This window comes from Rissa tridactyla, chromosome 10 (genome assembly GCF_028500815.1).
Source record: "Rissa tridactyla isolate bRisTri1 chromosome 10, bRisTri1.patW.cur.20221130, whole genome shotgun sequence".
Classification (NCBI taxonomy): Eukaryota; Metazoa; Chordata; class Aves; order Charadriiformes; family Laridae; genus Rissa; species Rissa tridactyla.
The window spans coordinates 4,981,024-4,998,627 of NC_071475.1; the positions used below are offsets into that span (position 1 = coordinate 4,981,024).

The 17,604-nt window shown below is 42.7% G+C and overlaps 2 protein-coding genes across 4 annotated transcripts; one reads left to right on the plus strand and one right to left on the minus strand.

Annotated features, from left to right (window-relative positions):
* Positions 1 to 297: 297 nt before the first annotated feature.
* On the minus strand, positions 298 to 12,414 carry XPC (XPC complex subunit, DNA damage recognition and repair factor). Of its 3 annotated transcripts, none has more exons than XM_054215877.1 (16): positions 12,277 to 12,414; positions 11,337 to 11,535; positions 10,337 to 10,458; positions 9,365 to 9,488; positions 8,320 to 8,404; positions 7,685 to 7,842; positions 7,310 to 7,430; positions 6,938 to 7,027; positions 5,559 to 6,491; positions 4,919 to 5,079; positions 4,586 to 4,667; positions 3,983 to 4,117; positions 3,329 to 3,498; positions 2,906 to 2,999; positions 2,272 to 2,361; positions 298 to 1,613 (listed from the first exon to the last, which is right to left on the minus strand). In XM_054215877.1, exons 1-16 carry the CDS (start codon positions 12,371 to 12,373, stop codon positions 1,401 to 1,403), a joined length of 2,874 nt encoding a protein of 957 aa, XP_054071852.1. In that variant the 5' UTR covers positions 12,374 to 12,414; the 3' UTR covers positions 298 to 1,400. The 3 variants fall into 3 exon arrangements, with proteins under 3 accessions (XP_054071852.1, XP_054071855.1, XP_054071854.1); XM_054215880.1 differs by lacking the exon at positions 12,277 to 12,414 and adding an exon at positions 11,802 to 11,910; XM_054215879.1 differs by lacking the exons at positions 9,365 to 9,488; positions 12,277 to 12,414 and having other exon boundaries at positions 11,337 to 11,478.
* LSM3 (LSM3 homolog, U6 small nuclear RNA and mRNA degradation associated) lies at positions 12,398 to 15,651 on the plus strand. Its single transcript, XM_054215883.1, has 4 exons — positions 12,398 to 12,530; positions 13,534 to 13,644; positions 14,840 to 14,935; positions 15,250 to 15,651. The coding sequence occupies exons 1-4, from the start codon at positions 12,510 to 12,512 to the stop codon at positions 15,328 to 15,330; spliced, it is 309 nt and encodes a 102-aa protein (XP_054071858.1). The 5' UTR covers positions 12,398 to 12,509; the 3' UTR covers positions 15,331 to 15,651.
* Positions 15,652 to 17,604: the final 1,953 nt, after the last annotated feature.

A 17,604-nucleotide genomic window follows, 5' to 3' on the forward strand; every position in this document is an offset into this window, starting at 1 on the left:
GGTACAGCTGGTATGTTTTAAGCAGATGAAAAATTACTGGTACCAGCAGGAGCTGGAGGTGGGCCCTCGCATTCACAGGACATCTCAGGGTGCGTCCTGCGTACAGGTCACTTCTGCCTCCTAGACCTCCAACTTAGGTTGCTTTTTTTTTTTTAAATCATTTAGAATTCGGTAGCAAAAACTAAAAACTCAGCATGGATGGTGCACTCTTATCCTTGCGTGAGAGTCCTTCCAGGGAAACAGAGCTGCTTACAGAAGAGCGAGCCGGCCAGAGGGGAGGCATAATGGACAACATACTCTTTTTCCATACTTTATTTTGTTCTACAAATACAGTACAAAAATAGAGTTCTTTCTGAACATAATGAAATGTAAGCCATTTTCTCACATTTCAATCTTTCCTCTGTGACAACGTCCAGCAATGACTAGGCTGTGCTCCCCTCTATTTCTGAAGAGACAGTGTCAGTGTAATTTAGTTATAAAAATACTGCAAAAGACAGATCAGCATTTCTATTACAAAACTGCAGGAAAAGCTTGTGTAGATTTAACATTCTTCTCAAGTGTTTTAATGCTCAGGTACTGGATAACATTTACAAGAGCTCTATTGTTGCAGTGAATTTAATTTCTGACAATGACAGGCAGCCAGTTTCACACGTTTTGCGCCTGAACATACCCACGTGGTCTTGATAAAACTGAAACAAGTATGTATATATTCAAATTACTTAAGAAGACACATTTAACCGTAAGTTTGAAATGAGGACAGGACTTCTTTTAAATGCACAAGATTTCTGAAAGTCAAGGAAGATGGTAGGCTGAAAACCCAAAACAGTTTTCACAAAAGGCAGAGATTCTTTAGAAAGTAAATTTTCAGATTCATCCAAAGCTTGATCACGTGCTTCTTTACCCCTTAGAGGAAGTACTTCCCCTTCTGTGATGATGAGACAGTGAGATCAGCACTCTACCCCACCACTGATTTGAATAAGGTATGAATCAATGAAGGTGTTGGTAGTCCTTTGGCCAGCTCACCACAGACTGTCAAAGAGCAACTGCGTGCTTTAGTTCTGAGCAAGCAGGACAAAAATGGGAAGAGACAGTGCTAATGAAAGGAATGCCTCAGAAACCGAATCAGTGCTGAGTGATACAAGAGAGCAAAAAAACCCAATAGCACAAGGTGATTTTCTCAGAAGGTACAGCTGCACATCTGCTTCTCCTAAGTCTGAGGAAAAAAGGATGAACCTAGTGACCTGTGTCAGCAAAAGAATCTCTTGATACTGAATGAGGCTGGTCCCTGGTAGCTCAGAAACACAAGCGCACGGGAAGACTAAGTCCTTAACTGGCAAAGGCTACTTTTGTTGTGACTATTGTTCTTGCATCCAGAAACAGCAAAGAAATGCTTGTTCTGATCACAGTTTCTCAAACGGGAACAACTGTGCTGCTTCTCCTTTCATTTCTCGCTTGCTCTTTCTGGTTGTCTTCTCTTCTTTTTTTTTCTCCAACTGGCGATTTTGGGGCCAAGAAATGGCCGCATCCCCTACTGCAGTCTCTGAACTCGGACCCCCTTCTTCATCGGAAGAGAAACCTGCTCCTTTGCCTGTCTCAGGTGCTGATGGCTCAGTCTGGAAAAAACAGGTGTGGAAATTCAAAAGTTGCTCTAGAAACCACCCTTTCTTAAAAGGGCTTGTCTTCTGCCACAGTGACACTTAAGGGCATCACAAAAGTTTACTGCTCTGGTTTGGGCTTCTCACCCAAAGCAGTGTGTTTCTACTCCTGGATGTCAAGCATTCTTTCAACACAAGCAAAAAGATTTTTGGCTGTGGAAGAATAAAAATAAACCTGCTTTAAAAAGATCACGCTTTTCACCTTTCTCAATGGGGAAAAGATTAAGAATTAAAACATCTAACTTGATAACAAGCAGCAGCCCCCTCTCATCCTGTCAGCTAACTTGGTTGGCTTGGAGGAATAAATCTAGGAAGGGGGTATGTCAAAATAGAAAAAACATCCCAAAAAATGATGCTTTGGGAAACACTAATCTCTTGTTAAACAATAATGAATCTTTCATGGACGTGACCACATTGAATTTCTGGAGTAGTTTTTTTCCCCAGTTGCTAGTCACATGCTAACAACAGGAAAGAAAAAGATTTTTGAGCAACTGCACCCTGGGAAGTTCTACACTCTGCAGCTGGAAACATGACACATTGGAAATTCTGGAAAAAGGGTATCTTGGTAGAGAAATATCATCCTGAAAAACAAATCACTAATGAAAACGCAGAATACCTTGACGGAGTAGCGTTGCTTCAGTCTCTCTCTGATGAGAAGTCCTTTTGTCAGCAGCTTCCAATTCCCCAGAGCTCTTTTCTCACGCTTCTGTGTGGGATTGTTATTGAATAGAGAAAATTTACTATTGTAAGTTTCAATGTATTTACACCCACAGAAAGTTTGAAGATTTTAAAGTGCCATTAAAAAAACCCAAGCCAACTTAAATGTGTCACTTTAAAAGATTATAGGCCCGTAGAATTCTTAAAGAGTAAAATGTATTAGTGTCCAATTATCTACTAAGTACATGAATTACTGTCACTTTCTAATGTGCACCATGACTACGTAAATTACACCAGAGCCACATGCAATACTTTAACCTCCAATGTGTATTCCTCATTTTTTTTCCCCAGCAGCCATGGAAAACTATTCCAGAGTATGCACTACTTCAGATCTTGCTACACCCTTGCATTGCATCCCACTGCGGTCCGGACAGCAAGCCCAAAATGGGGCATCTGGAGGACACAACCAGCCCCTCGGTCACAGAGCGCTGTGTCTGGTGCTTACACAGCCCACCCTTGTTTCACTGTCCACAGCGTCGATGAAATTTACTTAACAAATGTAACAATAAGGAAGCCGCAAAAACAATTCCCACCTCCTTCTCCTTCTTTTCTATTTCTGCTTGTTCATTCTCCCAGGCAGCAATGAGGACCTCTTTATACTCCTCACAGACAACGTAGCCATCGGTACTAGGAAGGAGAACACAATCCTCTGTCAGCTACTAGAAGAAAAAAGAAAGGGAGGAAATGCCCGCTGACCCAGCCAAAGCAAAAGCAAGCTACTGAACACGGGCAGAACCATCTGTCTGTCTCATACGATCTAAGCGTGTAACCCACTGCCTATCCTCCCTGCACAAGCGCAGACTCTGAAAGCACACACAGTCACTTCTGTACGCCAGGGCCACTGACTCCGCTGCCACTACTAGCACAAAAGAGAGGGCATGTACTCTGTAACACAGGGTATGCAGCTTCTGCAGGACATCAAAATCTATCAGCTGCAAGAAAGCAGCTTTACATACACTGGGTGTGAGTAACCACCGTGAAAATCAAATCCAGTGATGGCCTGAGCACAGTCAATGTCCAACTTCCGCGCCAATCTGTTCAGGTTTGGGAGTCTCAGCTGCACACAGCCAATGGGTAACATGGATGGCAGGAAAAGATAGACATTTCCATATTCATTCCGAGGAACCTGTTACGGCAAAATTAAAGAGAAATGGTGACACTCCTTCTCTCTGGAGAGAGGTGAAAATCCCTGCTGCAACTCAGGGACTCTCCCTTCCTTCTGACCTACTAGATTCCACTCTCGTATTTGATTAACATTCACGTAACAAGGCACAAGCCTAGATTTTAGCTGCATGGTTATCTCCTAGCTACGTTCTCTGCCCCGGCCTTGTTACTGTAATGCAGAGAATCAGCAAAACAAACATGGGGTAGGCAAATTAGATTAATAAAATTATAAAATTAGCAATCTCTGCTCACGACTTGTACTCAGGAAAGGTTTCAGTGAAGTTTTGACCATTTCCTCCTGGGTTTAGTTATCTCAGAAGTCTTAATCCTGAATCCAGATGTTATTGACTGATCTCACCTCTGAAACATGCAACTTCTACAAAAATAAAGCCCACAGCTCCATACAAACACTCCCTTTAACACCAGCCCTCTGCCTTCCTAGCTACCTTTCCATCCACTGCGACAGGCGGCTGATAATCCTCTGTCTGCCAGCGACCAAACAGAGCCAGGTCCTCTTTGTCCCGGTTTGCAGGCTCTGCAAGTCGTGCCTTCCTCGCCTGGTTGGAAAATCCTTTCACCATCTGTGTAAATACAATGACCAAGCCTGTAACATCACAGCAACAAGCTGCCGGTGATTTCAACCTTTCTTAGCACATCAAAGGATGTAAGCTCTGGGAGAGAATAAATGTCTATTTCCTAGTTTCAGCGCCAATTGCTTATAAATGATAACCCACAGCACCTGTATGCAACAGGGAGCCAGACACTGCAGTTCATATAAAATGCCAGGACACCTTTAAAGAAGATGAAAAGGGTGCAGTTCTGCTAGACAGATGCCCTTGGGGTGGAAAGAAAAGATAGCTGGGCTTTGGGTAGTATACAGGAACTATCGGCACAGTAGGTGGACAGATTCACAATGCAGCTACCACAAACCACTCAAGCAAGTGAGAAATCTACATCTGCTGACAAAGAGAAGGCAAAAATGGAAACAGAATTGAGACTGAACTTTAGAGGGCAGATGTGTTGCATAGGAGGACATCAAACCCTCTTACCTTGTAAGGCACTTCTCCAATCCTCACCACTCGAGCTTGCTTTAGCCAAGTGTCCTTGGAGTGCAACGTGTGTACACAGTCTCTAAAAAGGCCATAAGGAAGCACCGTAAGAGTTTTGAAGTTTCTCCCTAAGAGGCTTCCAAACTGTTATTCACATGTTAGGCACTGTAAAAACCCTGTATCTAAGCGATACACAAACGCTGTCTGAGCAGCTAAATGCCTCACCCTGTCCATGCACGTGGCCTGAGACTACTGCCGTCATGGTCTTCACACAAATTAGCTCTTCAATTTGTAAAAATGATGGCAGTCACACATGAGATGTGCCCCACTCACCTGGAGTAGACAGCCTCTCCCCTGCAGTACCCTAGGACAGCAGCTGACTCAGGATAGATCGCCTCGTATTTCAAGAGGTGCCTCTTCAGGGCATAAAGAGGATGGTTTTTGTACTCTCCAATTGCTGTTGGTAGAGGTTGATCTTGAAGCTTAACTTGAAACTGTAGGAATTATACAAAGAAAAGTGATTTCGCAACTCTCTTGTACTACCATTTGTAAGAAAGTAATAATGATTATAACATGGATCAAAGGAAAAAAACACCAGAAACTTAATCAGATGAGCCAACAAACCAAAGCATTCTTGTTGCAAATAGGTACTTAGATGTGTACCCAAATCTTATGTATTTTAAAGACTCTTTCCAAGAAGGGTAATGCTAAATTGTACAGAAACCACATCAGTAAGTTTCCGGCACGGGCTGTCCAGTACTTTTGCTATCTAGGTTTCTCCGAACAGCCTCCATTTGATACTATTTTAATCTATCGTTGTACTTTCCCTTTAAAACATGCTCAGTCTGAACCTTTCAAGCTCAAATACAAACTTCCTTCCTCATGGAAAGATTCCTAATGATTTTTGCCTGAATGGAAATCCAAGGACTGGACTCCTGGCACTAAATATCCTGAATAACCTATTGCCATTTACCTCATTTTCCTCCTTCTTGTCTCTTTCCACATAGGGACTTTTATATGGCTGCAGCGTGTCTTCCCACCACTCAGGGTCCACACGACTCTTCCTTGTTGTGGTCATCCACACTGGGTCATATCTTTGCGTCACATCCCTGACACTCCCATCATTGTCAAATCCCACAATGTAGGAAAGCGGCTTTGTGGCATATGTGAAGCACAGCTGGGGCTGGCCAACGTTGCCATGAACACAGTCTACACACACCCACTTGTCCTCACGTTCAAGGAAAACCTCCAGCCACTGGTCTGTGCCCACCACTTTCCTTACCTCCTGCTGTCCATCATCCTCATCACTAGAAATTATTTTGTTTCTTTTTCTCTGTGCATGAGGCAAGGCTGGAGCTGTACTTTTTGCTGGCCTAGGCTCAGCTCCATATGAATTTCTGGATAGCCTTGATTCTGAAGTCTCGGTTTTTGGGCTTTTTATAGCCGTTACCTTTGACTTCTGGGAGCCCACTGAGCTCCTCTGCCTTTTAGAGACGATTTCAAAATCCTCATCAGAGAGATCCCTCTCCTCCTCTGAAACCTCAAAGTCCGAAACACTGCCCTCATCACTTCCACTCTCTTCTTTGTAACACACTTTGGAGGCCACTCGTCTCCGGCGATCATTCTTGGGCCTGACTGGCACATCTTTTTCCACTAAACCACTCTCTTCATTACTAGATTCCTTCTGTTCCTGGCTACCTGCAGTCAACTTTGACTTGCGTGTCCTTTTGGTCTGAGCAGTTTTGTGTTTCTTTGCCTCCTTGTTGTCTTCTTCAGTCTCTGAGGACTTTTCATCCTGTTTGGCTTTTCTGCAAGGGCATTTTTTTGCCACGGCTTTGGGTGTTGTGGCAGAGCTCTCCTGCCCCTCAGAGGTACTGAGAGACTGTCTCTTGGATGAGCTTTTTACCTGCAAAGAAAGAGGCTAGGTCACTTTTATTACCATGGCTAAGAATATGTTAAAAAAAAAAAAAGACTGAAATCAGCACAAGGTGCGTGCAGACCAAAGACAGGCAGGCATGGTCATTCTGTGTGTCTTAGGGACTTGGAAACTTCAGGCCAACGGCTGAGGAGAGGTGTACTCAAGCAGCAAGTGTTTGCTGTCTAAATTTTAAAGAAATTTAAAAACACTGAACATAAGAAGTCTTTGCTGAAACACACAAAATGGGTGTTGTTTTTAAAGGAGAGACCTACAAAATAAGGGTGTGCATCTTCCGCACTATAGGCAGAACATTGTTATCACCCTGGTTGACGCAGTAAGCAATTCGCTTCAAGCTGCAGCAGCCAGAAAGTTTTTTCAACCCTACTCTCTAAACCAGTAACCTATACTTTATTTCACACACGCAGAAAACCTACCTTTGCTCTTGTCTCCTTGAGAGGAATAGGCTGAAAAGACAGCACAAGGCGACACAGCAGCTGCAATGCTCGCAAAATAATTAAAAATATCTGCAAAAGAAAAAGTAAAGCATGTTTAATCTTTTTTCAAGGTATATAAAAAAACTCTTTAAAGTCTTTTACAATCTGGGTTCTGTCACACATCATTTTCCTTCCTACCTCTTACCCAGTGCTGTATACACTGACACAGAGGTGTAGGTAGACACCTAAGTCACCAATTTGTTTTCTTCAAATCCTTCCCTCAAACACCCCTTTGTGTATGACCTGACAGCACTGCAGCACTGATCTAGCATGCAACCTCAGGAACCAGCCCTGCACTTCCCACTCACTTACATGAACCAACTCTTCATCATCACGTGCAGCATAGATGGCAAAGCGCCTCTCCAAGGTCGACTGAAGGGGTTCTCCTTTTTCAGTGGAAAGCTCATCGTTGATAGTGAAGGTTCCAACAAACCTGAAATACAAGTGTCATGGTTTGACCACAACCAGCAGCTAGGACCATGCAGCTGCTTGCTGCATATTGTCTAGCATTTGTGACTGTATTCCTAAACTTCATAGTTCACCCTTTCCTTCTGTAAAAAGGACAGACTCTCACCCTTGTATCTAAAATCAGAAAAAACACTGAAAATTGGTAATTACATTTACCCCTCTCCTTGAATCCTGGCTCTACATTCTACATGATAGCATGATTAGGAGACAGAGTTTTACCATTTCACCAAGTTGGAAAGGTAGGGAAGGTCCACTTGGCCTGCAGGCACTTTTGTGAAGCAGGTGGGGATGATGGATAGACCAATGGCATGAAGATCTGGCTGGCTGCAGATCCTGTTCCTATAGAAACCATTTGCTAATAAACACAAGAGGTGAACCTGAGAGAAAAAAGTTTCTATAATGAGTTCACAACAGATTTGCTTTGCTGGAACTACTGTCCGTGGTACAGATGAGGAAGGCTTTACTGCTCCTTTTAACAGAGACAGGCAACAATGAAGCCTCCCAAGCATACCATATACTCAAGACAGTAAAGCCTTGAAGTCCCTCTCAGTGTCTTCTGCTTATAGCTGACAGTTTAACCCCACCAGAATGAAGAGATACACACTCATGGAGAAATATACACCCTACTCACATCTGCTTTGATTTAGAATTTTACTAATGCAGTCACTGATGTTTCTAAATTACAGTTCAGCCAAAGTCTAATGAGCATTTGTCAGCACTACGGCCTTTTTGCCTTTTCCTTCTAGCCACAGCCCCAAATTATTTGATCAAAATTAGTTCCTTCTTCATTATGAATCAGTTCAGACACCTTTACACCAAATTTTTTCTCTGCCAGGTTTCTGAGTGACCGATACCTTATGTGTGTTCTCACGAAGGTCCTTGCTGAAACGTTTCATCATTCTCCGAAGATACATCTCAAACTCGGCTTTTCTTTTTTCTCTGCATAAGATTACAAAAGAAAGGGATGGTGTCGTTTTTCTATGAACCTGCTTTTCTACATTTCTGCATTGGATCAGTTCACAAAGAGAACCCATCTCAGAGAATCTTCTGTGCACATTTAACAAAAGTTTAATTACTGGCTATGTGAACAGACATACAGGCTGCATAAGACTACTGAATTGTGAACTCCACATACTTGACAACTGAGAGCCTGGTTATATCAGATGGCCTAAATTCCACCTAACTTTATGTGCCTAACATTTCCTACCAGCCAGCTTTGGACAGCTTCATGCTAAACATGTAACTCACTGTTTGAATTGTTTGACTTTTAGACTACTGATAGCATTCCATGCAGATTCCTGGAAAAATGGTTTTCTCTTCATTGATGAAGTCTTTCAACTTAGAGGCATCAGATATTCTGGTTGCTTTGTTATGAAGGACTGGCCTGGGACAGTGCCTATCCTGTAACAGCATGAGGCATCATCAAGGCTTCAGGTGTCACAAAAAAAAAGCCTTGGTATAATGCTCCCAGCTGCCAAGGACATTCATTTGACCAACCTATTCACAGCTCAGGTACGGGCACACAGAGGCTTCCACCTGAGCTATTAAGATATTACAATACAACAATGCCATTCACCCACAGCTCTACTTGAAGAGAGCTACTACTGTCCCCGATTTGGAAATGTAGATATTAAAGCACAATGAAGCTACATGCTTGATTTTCAAGGAAGCTGAAAAGCCTCCATTCCCACCAACTGATGATTTCTTCCATTGAAGATTTTTGGTAAAATTGTCAGTGTGTAAACTGTTCTCCATCCCATGACCTGGCATCATTCCAACTCAACAGTCTGCACCAAGTGGGCATTTCCACCCACAACAGAGCGAGTCAGTGACAGTCAAGACCTAGCATATTTTTAACTTCATCCTTTAATGCTCCTCTGCTGCCTTCCCTGTTCTTACCTCCTCTCTCTTTTCTTCACCTGCTCTGGGGTTTCAATCTCTATCTCGACAGGATTGCTTGGCAGCACCACTGCCGGAAGAACAGCAGCTTCTTCTAACTTATCTGTGGCAGGTTCCTGGAGCTCTGGAAAAATAAAATAATACTAAATGATATGTAAACATGGAATAGATGCCCCAGGGAGGTCTCACAATGGGATAAGAACCTACCTATTCCTTCTAAAGTGTTCAAGCAACTGTTCAAACAATGTACCAATAGAACATCCCCAGTAATTACGAGCTCCTGGATCTTCCATAACACTGTTTGTGCTCAGTTATTTCAAATAACTGTGGGATGCCAGTCACCTGCTGTTGAGAAATCAGCTCAGCACAGTCTAACGGCAAGTGACTGTCACAGGCAAACTCAACAGGAAAAAAGGGCATGAAGCAGATGTGATTTGAAGGGTACTTGTAGGGTAGCAAACAAAAAAACCCCTGATAGCTGTTCACTTTAGAAGGCCCAAATTTGTAGCAGCGAAACAGGAAGGTTATGATCAACATGATTCTTATCACAATTTGTTGATGGCCACCTAATCAAACAGCTCAGTTGGTTTCATCTCCACTCTACTGGGAAGCGGCAGTTTTGAATCTTCAAACTGACTCATTCTTAGCTGCTCAATATTAGAAAACACAAACAGCTGAAAGAGTGCTTTGTGCATGACAGCATAATTTTAACATAACCCAAGAAAGTCACACTCAAGGCGCTATCATCAGGTCAGTAGTTGTCTGGTTTTTTTCTACTTTGGAACCATTCTAAAAGCATTGTGAGATATGAGCTTTTAAAGATACAGATATGCACAAGGAGCATACTTTTGGTATACAGAGGATATACATTTACCGGAGTCCAAGTGAGAAATGGTTCAAAAATCAAAGTACAAAAAACCCCACCTGTGTATAAGAATATTTACTCAATATGAATAAACATGCAATTGTTACCTTCCACATCCTCCCATTCATCTTCACTTTCATCATCATCAGTATTGTCTTCACCCATCTCTTTTTTAATAGGAGATTCTCTCTTCAACTTTATCTCCTTCTGAGGGGCCTTCAGCGAGTCACTGTTAAAATTATCAAAATGGCTTTAGCATCAGGAAATGTAGGTGCTTGTTTATTCAAGAAAAATAGAGGAAGAACACACTAAATATAGGAAAATAAATGAGGCATGACCTCTGCGTCAGTAACAACTGATTGAATATTTGACAATTAACCCACAGATACCTCCTCTGTAAAGCAAACTGTCTTTGCCATAAACAACCATGGGCTCAACGGAGCAACATTTTTTCAGTGCAAACTTTAGGTTCTGATTTTGCAAGGATGTTTAGGAAGGAAGATGCCTGAACCTACAAAAGGCCCCATCCTTTAGAACAGCTGTACAAACGAGTCCTCAGAGAAATGGTTCACTGAACCACTTGTTCTTACTGAACCTTCAAAGTGCACTGAAACTGTTTCTGTTTCACTACACTAATATCCAAGGCTCTGGCTAGCTAGTGAAATGAGACCAATCAGTTTAATTTCTTTTTATTAATTAATTTTCTATAGCAATCTATATATAGTTTAGATTCCAAAAAACACCAGAGAACGATATGTGTAAAGATTTCTGCTCATCATTTTAAACCCAGACCTCAGGCCACCATTTCTATTCATGCTGGATTCCACAATGCCTCCCTTTAAAAACTATACAAAATTAAATACAATTTTATATTTAAACCCCTGAATTTGAAAAGGCCCACATATTTGTTTCCTATACAGACTATCTTCCTCAGGACTGACTCTGCAATGAATAAGATGGCAATTCTGTTCATCTCTGTGACACAAATGTACTCAATTGGACTGACAGCCTAAAATAAACTGCTAACACACACATATGAAGCACTGGGCCCTAAACAAGTAACATGAAGAGAGAGTTTCCATAGTCTTGAATGATAAGTAAACTTACTCGCGTGTTTCCTCTTTGCTACGATTCCCTTTATTTCTGGTGGGTTTTTTATTTTCTTTTATTAGTGATTTTGACCCTTTTTGTTTTGAAGGCTTATTTGCTGTGTTGGAAACTCCAGTATCAAAATTTTCTTCCTTTTTCCTAGCCGTAGCTTTTGAGTTGTTCTTCTTTATGCTAGCCTTTTCCTCTTCAAAATCATCTGCATGGGACAGAAGAATGGAAGATACGTTAAAGGATGAAGTTCTGTCTCCATGGCAATCAGAAACAATATCTCCACCAACTTCATTAGAGCCAGCGACAGAAGAAAGTGAGCACTCACAATGATGAGCACATCATTTTTTCTGAATAAATAGCTAAGAACTGAGCAATGAGACCTGCTTAAGGAAAACACTCATAATAATGTAATGCACAAAAAGTACATAAAGAGGGGTCAGTCGAAAAACAAGCACCGTGCTTGTCACTCACAAGAAATTATTATTCTGCGAAGCTGCTCTGGAGACCTTTTTCCAGGGCACCTCCTGGGACACGGACCCGCACCGTCCCGGCCGCAGCCCCGCCACGGCCGAGGCCAGACGAACCCTCACCGGCTCGCTCGGTCTTTGTCAGTGGCTGATTTTCAGCCTTTGTCAAGTGCTTCCAGACAGCGTGCGGGCCCCGCCGGACACTTCACACACCGCCTGGACACCCCGATCTCTGGGCGACTCGCCCCGCCCGCTGGCCCCGTGGAGAACAGCCGTCCGCGCCTCCAGCCCCTTCCCTCAGGAACGGCCCCTTCCCTCACGGGGGCTGCCGCGCTCCAGCGCCGCGCAAAGGGCGAACTGACACCCGTTGCTCCCCGGGTCCCGCCCCCCGGCCCCCCCGCCGAAACGTCAGAGGCCTGGAGCGGCCCCAAGCCCCGGCAATGGCGCAGCGCCCGGCCCGGCCTCCCTCACGCACTCACCATCCTCCTCCGGCTCGTTTCCCGCTGCCCCCTGCCCCCCAGAGCGCCTCTTGCTGGCAGCCGCCGGCCGGGGCGATGCTTTGCGCTTCCTGGCCATGGCGTTCCCCCGCCGCAGCCCTCACCGTGCCGACGCCGCCGTCGCCGTCGACCGACGCCCCCCGCTCCGCCCAGGTCGGAGGGGAAGGGGAAGGGCCATAAAGTCTCGCGGGAGAGCGCGGGAGGCGGTTTGAAAGATGGCGGATGAGGTGGACCAGGTGAGTGGTTCTCTGCTTCCTTCAGGGCGAAAGGCAGCGGCGAGGCCTTCCCCGCTGCGGCCCGAGCTTCCCGCCTTCCCTCCGCGGGCCTGGGGGGGAACCGTTGGGGCTGGAGGGGCGTAAGATGGAGGCAGGGTTTGAGCTGCTCGGCTGGGGCAGCCTTTCTGAGGGGCAGCCCCCCGGGGGAGCGCTCTCTGTGTGAAATGGAGTTAGAACATGGAGCGCCTCCGTCCTTGTGCTGCCGCCGCGGTGGTCAGGAGTGCGGGCAGGGCTCGCCTCAGGCCCGCTTTCCCCGGGAACCGCAGGAGGAGGGAAATGGAGGAAGGCTGCTGAGGAGAATACCCTTGGCTCTGCCTCCCTGAGAAGGAAATAGAGTAGTATCCTGCGGAGTGTGCACAAAAACGTTCACACGTTTTAGCTGCAATCCTGAAAGTACACCTTTATCACAAAAAAAAAAAAAAAAGACCTCAGCCCAGTGTGCGTGCGGGTTTCTAACCTGCTTTGAGGCCTGGTGTGAGTGCGGTGCTGCTGAGCTGGGCTCCACGGAGGGGTGTGTGTTTGGGGGCCGGAGGGGCAGCGGGTGGCCCAGCTGACTGCCCTGCCCTGCCGAAAATGGCAGTGTGTGTTTGGTTCTTCCAGCCCGTGCCCTGGGATGACACAGGGGTGCTGCTGGGCTGTAAGTGGCTTGTTTGTGCCAGTTAGGCTTTCTGCCGCAGTATGGACAGTGGTTGCAGATAAGGAATGTAGTTTATACAACAGTATGTGTAAGGTATGATTTGCTGCAAGCTAAACTGAAGCCTTTCAACTTATTTTGCTCAGGCTGGTGAATATCCACAGAGTGGTAATATCAGCTGCACTCAGGTTCAACAGGATGTGAAGGAATGATTTGGAATATTTGAATCTATGTTATTACCTGTTGTTTCCTGTGCCTCACAAACCCTGAGGAACGGAAAAGTTCACAGGCTTCTTCTGTATAAATAACCCTTTTAACTTTTTTTTTTAGCAACAAACAACAAATACTGTAGAGGAACCACTTGATCTTATCAGACTCAGTCTAGATGAGCGAATCTATGTCAAAATGAGGAATGACAGAGAGCTTAGAGGCAGACTACATGTAAGTAAAACTTTCAGAACATACCATGCTTATTCAGCTAAGCAGTTGGCAGTGTTTTTTTTCATGTACAACAGTCTATTACACAAGCTTACCTGTAGTATTCCACTCATTGTTTACAAAATTTGTTTAAAAACACAAGTAATTGTATCTCATTGGTTAAAGATCAACTCAGTAACAAGGGCTGAACCCTTTCTCTTAACAAAAGTAATGTGATTGGTGAAAAACTCTAATTTGTTCAGTACTGTGTCGGCTGTTAAATGCTTCACTAGAGAGTCAGGAGATATATTTTGTTTTTCTTGTCTCCTGAGTGATACCAAGCAATTCATTCCACTGCTTTTGGCTTCCATTTCTGTGTATGTGAAATAGGGAACAATGCTGCATGCATCTCCTTGTGAAGTACGCTGAGGTCTATTTAAAACTGAATTAAGAATGAAACTATCATTATCAAACAAGTATCTCTTAAGGCACACCCTGTGAGGATATGATGGAATATGTACTCAGCTGGATTCTCTGCAAATCTCATTTGTCTAAGTACTTACTTCTGAGAGTGATATGTCTCTTGACAAGACAGATTTTTACTTTCAATTAAGTCAGTCATCCTTCTTGAGTACTGGACTGTGTTGGGGAAGAGACCTAGCTGCCCCATGTGTTAACTGGGCCTCAACTCCTTTGGGAACACAAAGATGAGGAGAGATCCATGAGGCAGCTGTATAGTGGTGTAGTTTGCAATGTGCTTTTATAAGGTGTTTGGAACATGTACTTATTTTAAGTTTTTGTAGCATTGTGTGTATTACAGCTTTCATATCATTTAAGTTGGCCCAGGCAATCGATTCCAGGAGGCTGGACTGGCAACAGAATGTTTAGCTGGTTTAGTGCTAATTAAGTGTGTCTGTCTTCGAGTTCTTGTATGTCTTCTCTCTGAAAGCTTCAGTGCTATTTCCTGGAAGAATTTCAGTGAATATAAATGTCTTGCCTTTTATTTATGCTGCAGAGTACTGATTTGTTGGCATTTATGTTTGAAGTTGTAACAGTAATACTACTGATAGTACTGATACTACTTTGTTTTGACATAATGGCACATTTTGGTCAAAATCAGGCTAAATTAATTATGTCTGAAAGTCCTGCTGTAATTCTCATTTTAATGAGGGTGTGTTTGAATTTTGGAAGAAATAATAAACTAATTCTATTCCTACAGGCATATGATCAGCACTTAAATATGATTTTGGGCGATGTGGAAGAAACTGTAACTACAATAGAGATTGATGAAGAAACCTATGAAGAGATTTATAAAGTAAGGACTTCAGTGTATTTATTCCCATAGAAAACTTTTTTAAAAGTAAACCATGTTATATTGTTAAAATAGTTTCTTGCTGACTATGTTTTGAACCAAGATCCAAAATAAGTTTTGTGCGAACTGTTACAAAAGTACAAAGGATATCCAAAGACATGGTGTTAGTTGTATTGATCTCTTCAGCATGCCAGAAGGTTGTATTTTTTAGCTTGTATTTGTTGGAGTTGTTTCTGGTGTTTTGTTATGATTGAATTTGGTCATGTGCTTAGCAGATATGCTTTTGTAAATGTAAACTTTTCTTTCCTTCTTCATAGTCTACCAAAAGGAATATTCCGATGCTCTTTGTCAGAGGTGACGGCGTTGTGCTTGTCGCTCCCCCGTTGAGGGTTGGTTGAAGCAACAAAGGATTTAACCTTCTTGGAAAGTTTCAGGCTTTTGGACAATGGTTCGTCTTTTGATCATGTGTCTCAAAATTCTGTACGTGTTTTTTATAGGATGTTTTTGTCTGTTCTTTTGGGAAGGGGAACCAGTTTGTCACGCAGAAAGTACATGTGGTCAATTGAAGCAGCGTAAACCCAACCTGATTTTCTAAGAATTAATGTAACTGCTGTAAATTGGCTGTCTTGTCACAAGAGTAAAAGAATCCTTCATATTTTCACTCTTGGCAATATCACTGTTTTAATTTTTTGTTTTAAATAAATTTGATTTCTTTCAGATTTGACTTGTCATGTTTTTATGTTGAAGACACTATTCTTATGCTCTTCTATAGAGCTCATGCTATATTAAGTTGTAGTATGTACTCTCACTTTCTGAGAAAATACTAACTTTCATGTGTGTTGCGTTAATTTCTGTCCTTGCTTATACCTGAGTCTTGCAGATTGATCTTTGAGGGGGCCAACACTCCGTGAATCTATGGTGCTATAATTTATGGCTTTTCTGTGTTCAAATTCTTGATGCATATCCTTATAGCAGGGAAGTAGTATTTATATGCATCTTCCACTTAATAGATGTAAAGAAGATGGGCTGCTTTACAATGTTTTCAGATGTTTTTATTGTGGCTTTGTTAACAGAGCTATGGTTTGCAAGACCGTAGAGACTGAGGTTGTTGCCTCACATGCTGTTGAATTGCCTGCTGCATGCATTCATTTCCTACTGTATGTAGCCTGTTTCATTTCTTGAATATAGGAAATGCAGCTCAAAGCTTAAGATGCTCATTAATTATCCACAGTGAAGGGGCACTAGAACCCTGAACAAAGCTCTTTAATATATGCTTTCTCAGGCCCAACCTGTTTGCAATTTATTCTCCTTATATGAAAAAAGGACTTACGCTATGAAATGTTTCAATAAGTATGTTTGAAAGGCATAGGAGATGTAGGTCTACACTGGGACGCTTCCTACAGAGCTTGACTTGTGATTTAATAAACTTAATTGATCTAGGTTCTTAGGCATGTTCTGTAGGGTTAGCAAAACCAGCCTGCTCTGGCACTTTCTCTTCCAGTTAAAATCTTCATAACTTATGTCCATAGCTTGTGACAGTGGTGAGGCATGCAAGATCTGCCGTGGTAAGCTCCAAGACAGATTCAGATTCAGCCCTTCAGTTTTGTCTTTTCCAGGTTGCAGAGAGATTTTCTATTTAATCACTTTTGATGAAAGCCGCTCCATTCTTTTTGTACTATACGATTTTTGTATCGGAGGACTGACACAATACACGAGGTGTTAGTACATCAGGAACTTCTACCTTGATAAATTTTAGAATGAATATCTGTTAATGCTTTTTAGGCTCTCTCAGAATGAGATGTGAGGTCCGCATTTCCTTTACTTGAGCCACATTTGCCAGCATAATATATTTATCTATGTCCAGTAATTCTATATTACAGAGTATCAGCACAGTTGAAAGAGGTCAGCTCACTAACATAGCTCACCTGAATTGCTGTAAACTCTCAAAAACTGTCTCATTTGTCACCTTCTGCTTCTCTTGAAGTTTTCAGTGAAAGATTATGCATGGTGGTTGTCAGCTCAATTATTGTCTAATTGAGTTCTTGGGTATTTACAGTCTGATTATAAAGATCTCTTATTGTTTATGTTGCTGAAATGTCCAATAGCATCTTTTACTGACCCTTCAATTTGAAATGGGCTCTCCAGAGTGGGAGCCAGTCTAAACTCCTCCCTGATGAATGCAGATTAAAAAATACTTTTAAAAAGCTTTTCTGCAGTCTTCTCTCTTTCTTCCTTTTCTTTGATCATGTGTTGCCTGCACTAACTGTTAAGATTCCTGCTCCTGATGTGTTTGAAAAAGAATTTATCTTTAATTTTCCTCAAATAATTTCTCAAGATTTCTCAAATGCCTTTTTATATTGTCTTTAGCCTGCCAGAGTTTTTAATATTACTGAGCTTCTTGAAGGTTGCCTTTTTATTTTTACTGGCTTTTTACAGATAGTAGTAGCCTTTCCAGTAGCCTTCTGGTAGTTTTTAGTCTTCGGACTGCATCTTTTTGATAGGTGGCAGAGTAATTTCTCAATTTATCATCTTTAAAGAATTTCCTGTCCTGCCTGCAAACTCTCGGGAGCGCTTTTATAACAAGATTTTGTTATGTAATTTCCTTTTTCAGAAGTGCTGGTATAGTTGGACCTGTGGTGTCTTAGTGCTTTTGTGAGAGTGTCAGCTACCTG

Excerpts from the sequence above, each read along its gene's own strand:
- XPC (XM_054215877.1), bottom strand. The coding sequence starts at position 12,373 with ATGGCCAGGAAGCGCAAAGCATCGCCCCGGCCGGCGGCTGCCAGCAAG. Across the intron at positions 11,536-12,276 it reads AAACGAGCCGGAGGAGGATG|ATGATTTTGAAGAGGAAAAG; the intron begins GTGAGTGCGTGA and ends TGTCCCATGCAG. Across the intron at positions 7,028-7,309 it reads ATGATGAAGAGTTGGTTCAT|ATATTTTTAATTATTTTGCG; the intron begins GTAAGTGAGTGG and ends TTTCTTTTGCAG.
- LSM3 (XM_054215883.1), top strand. The coding sequence starts at position 12,510 with ATGGCGGATGAGGTGGACCAG. Across the intron at positions 13,645-14,839 it reads AGCTTAGAGGCAGACTACAT|GCATATGATCAGCACTTAAA; the intron begins GTAAGTAAAACT and ends CTATTCCTACAG. Across the intron at positions 14,936-15,249 it reads CCTATGAAGAGATTTATAAA|TCTACCAAAAGGAATATTCC; the intron begins GTAAGGACTTCA and ends CCTTCTTCATAG.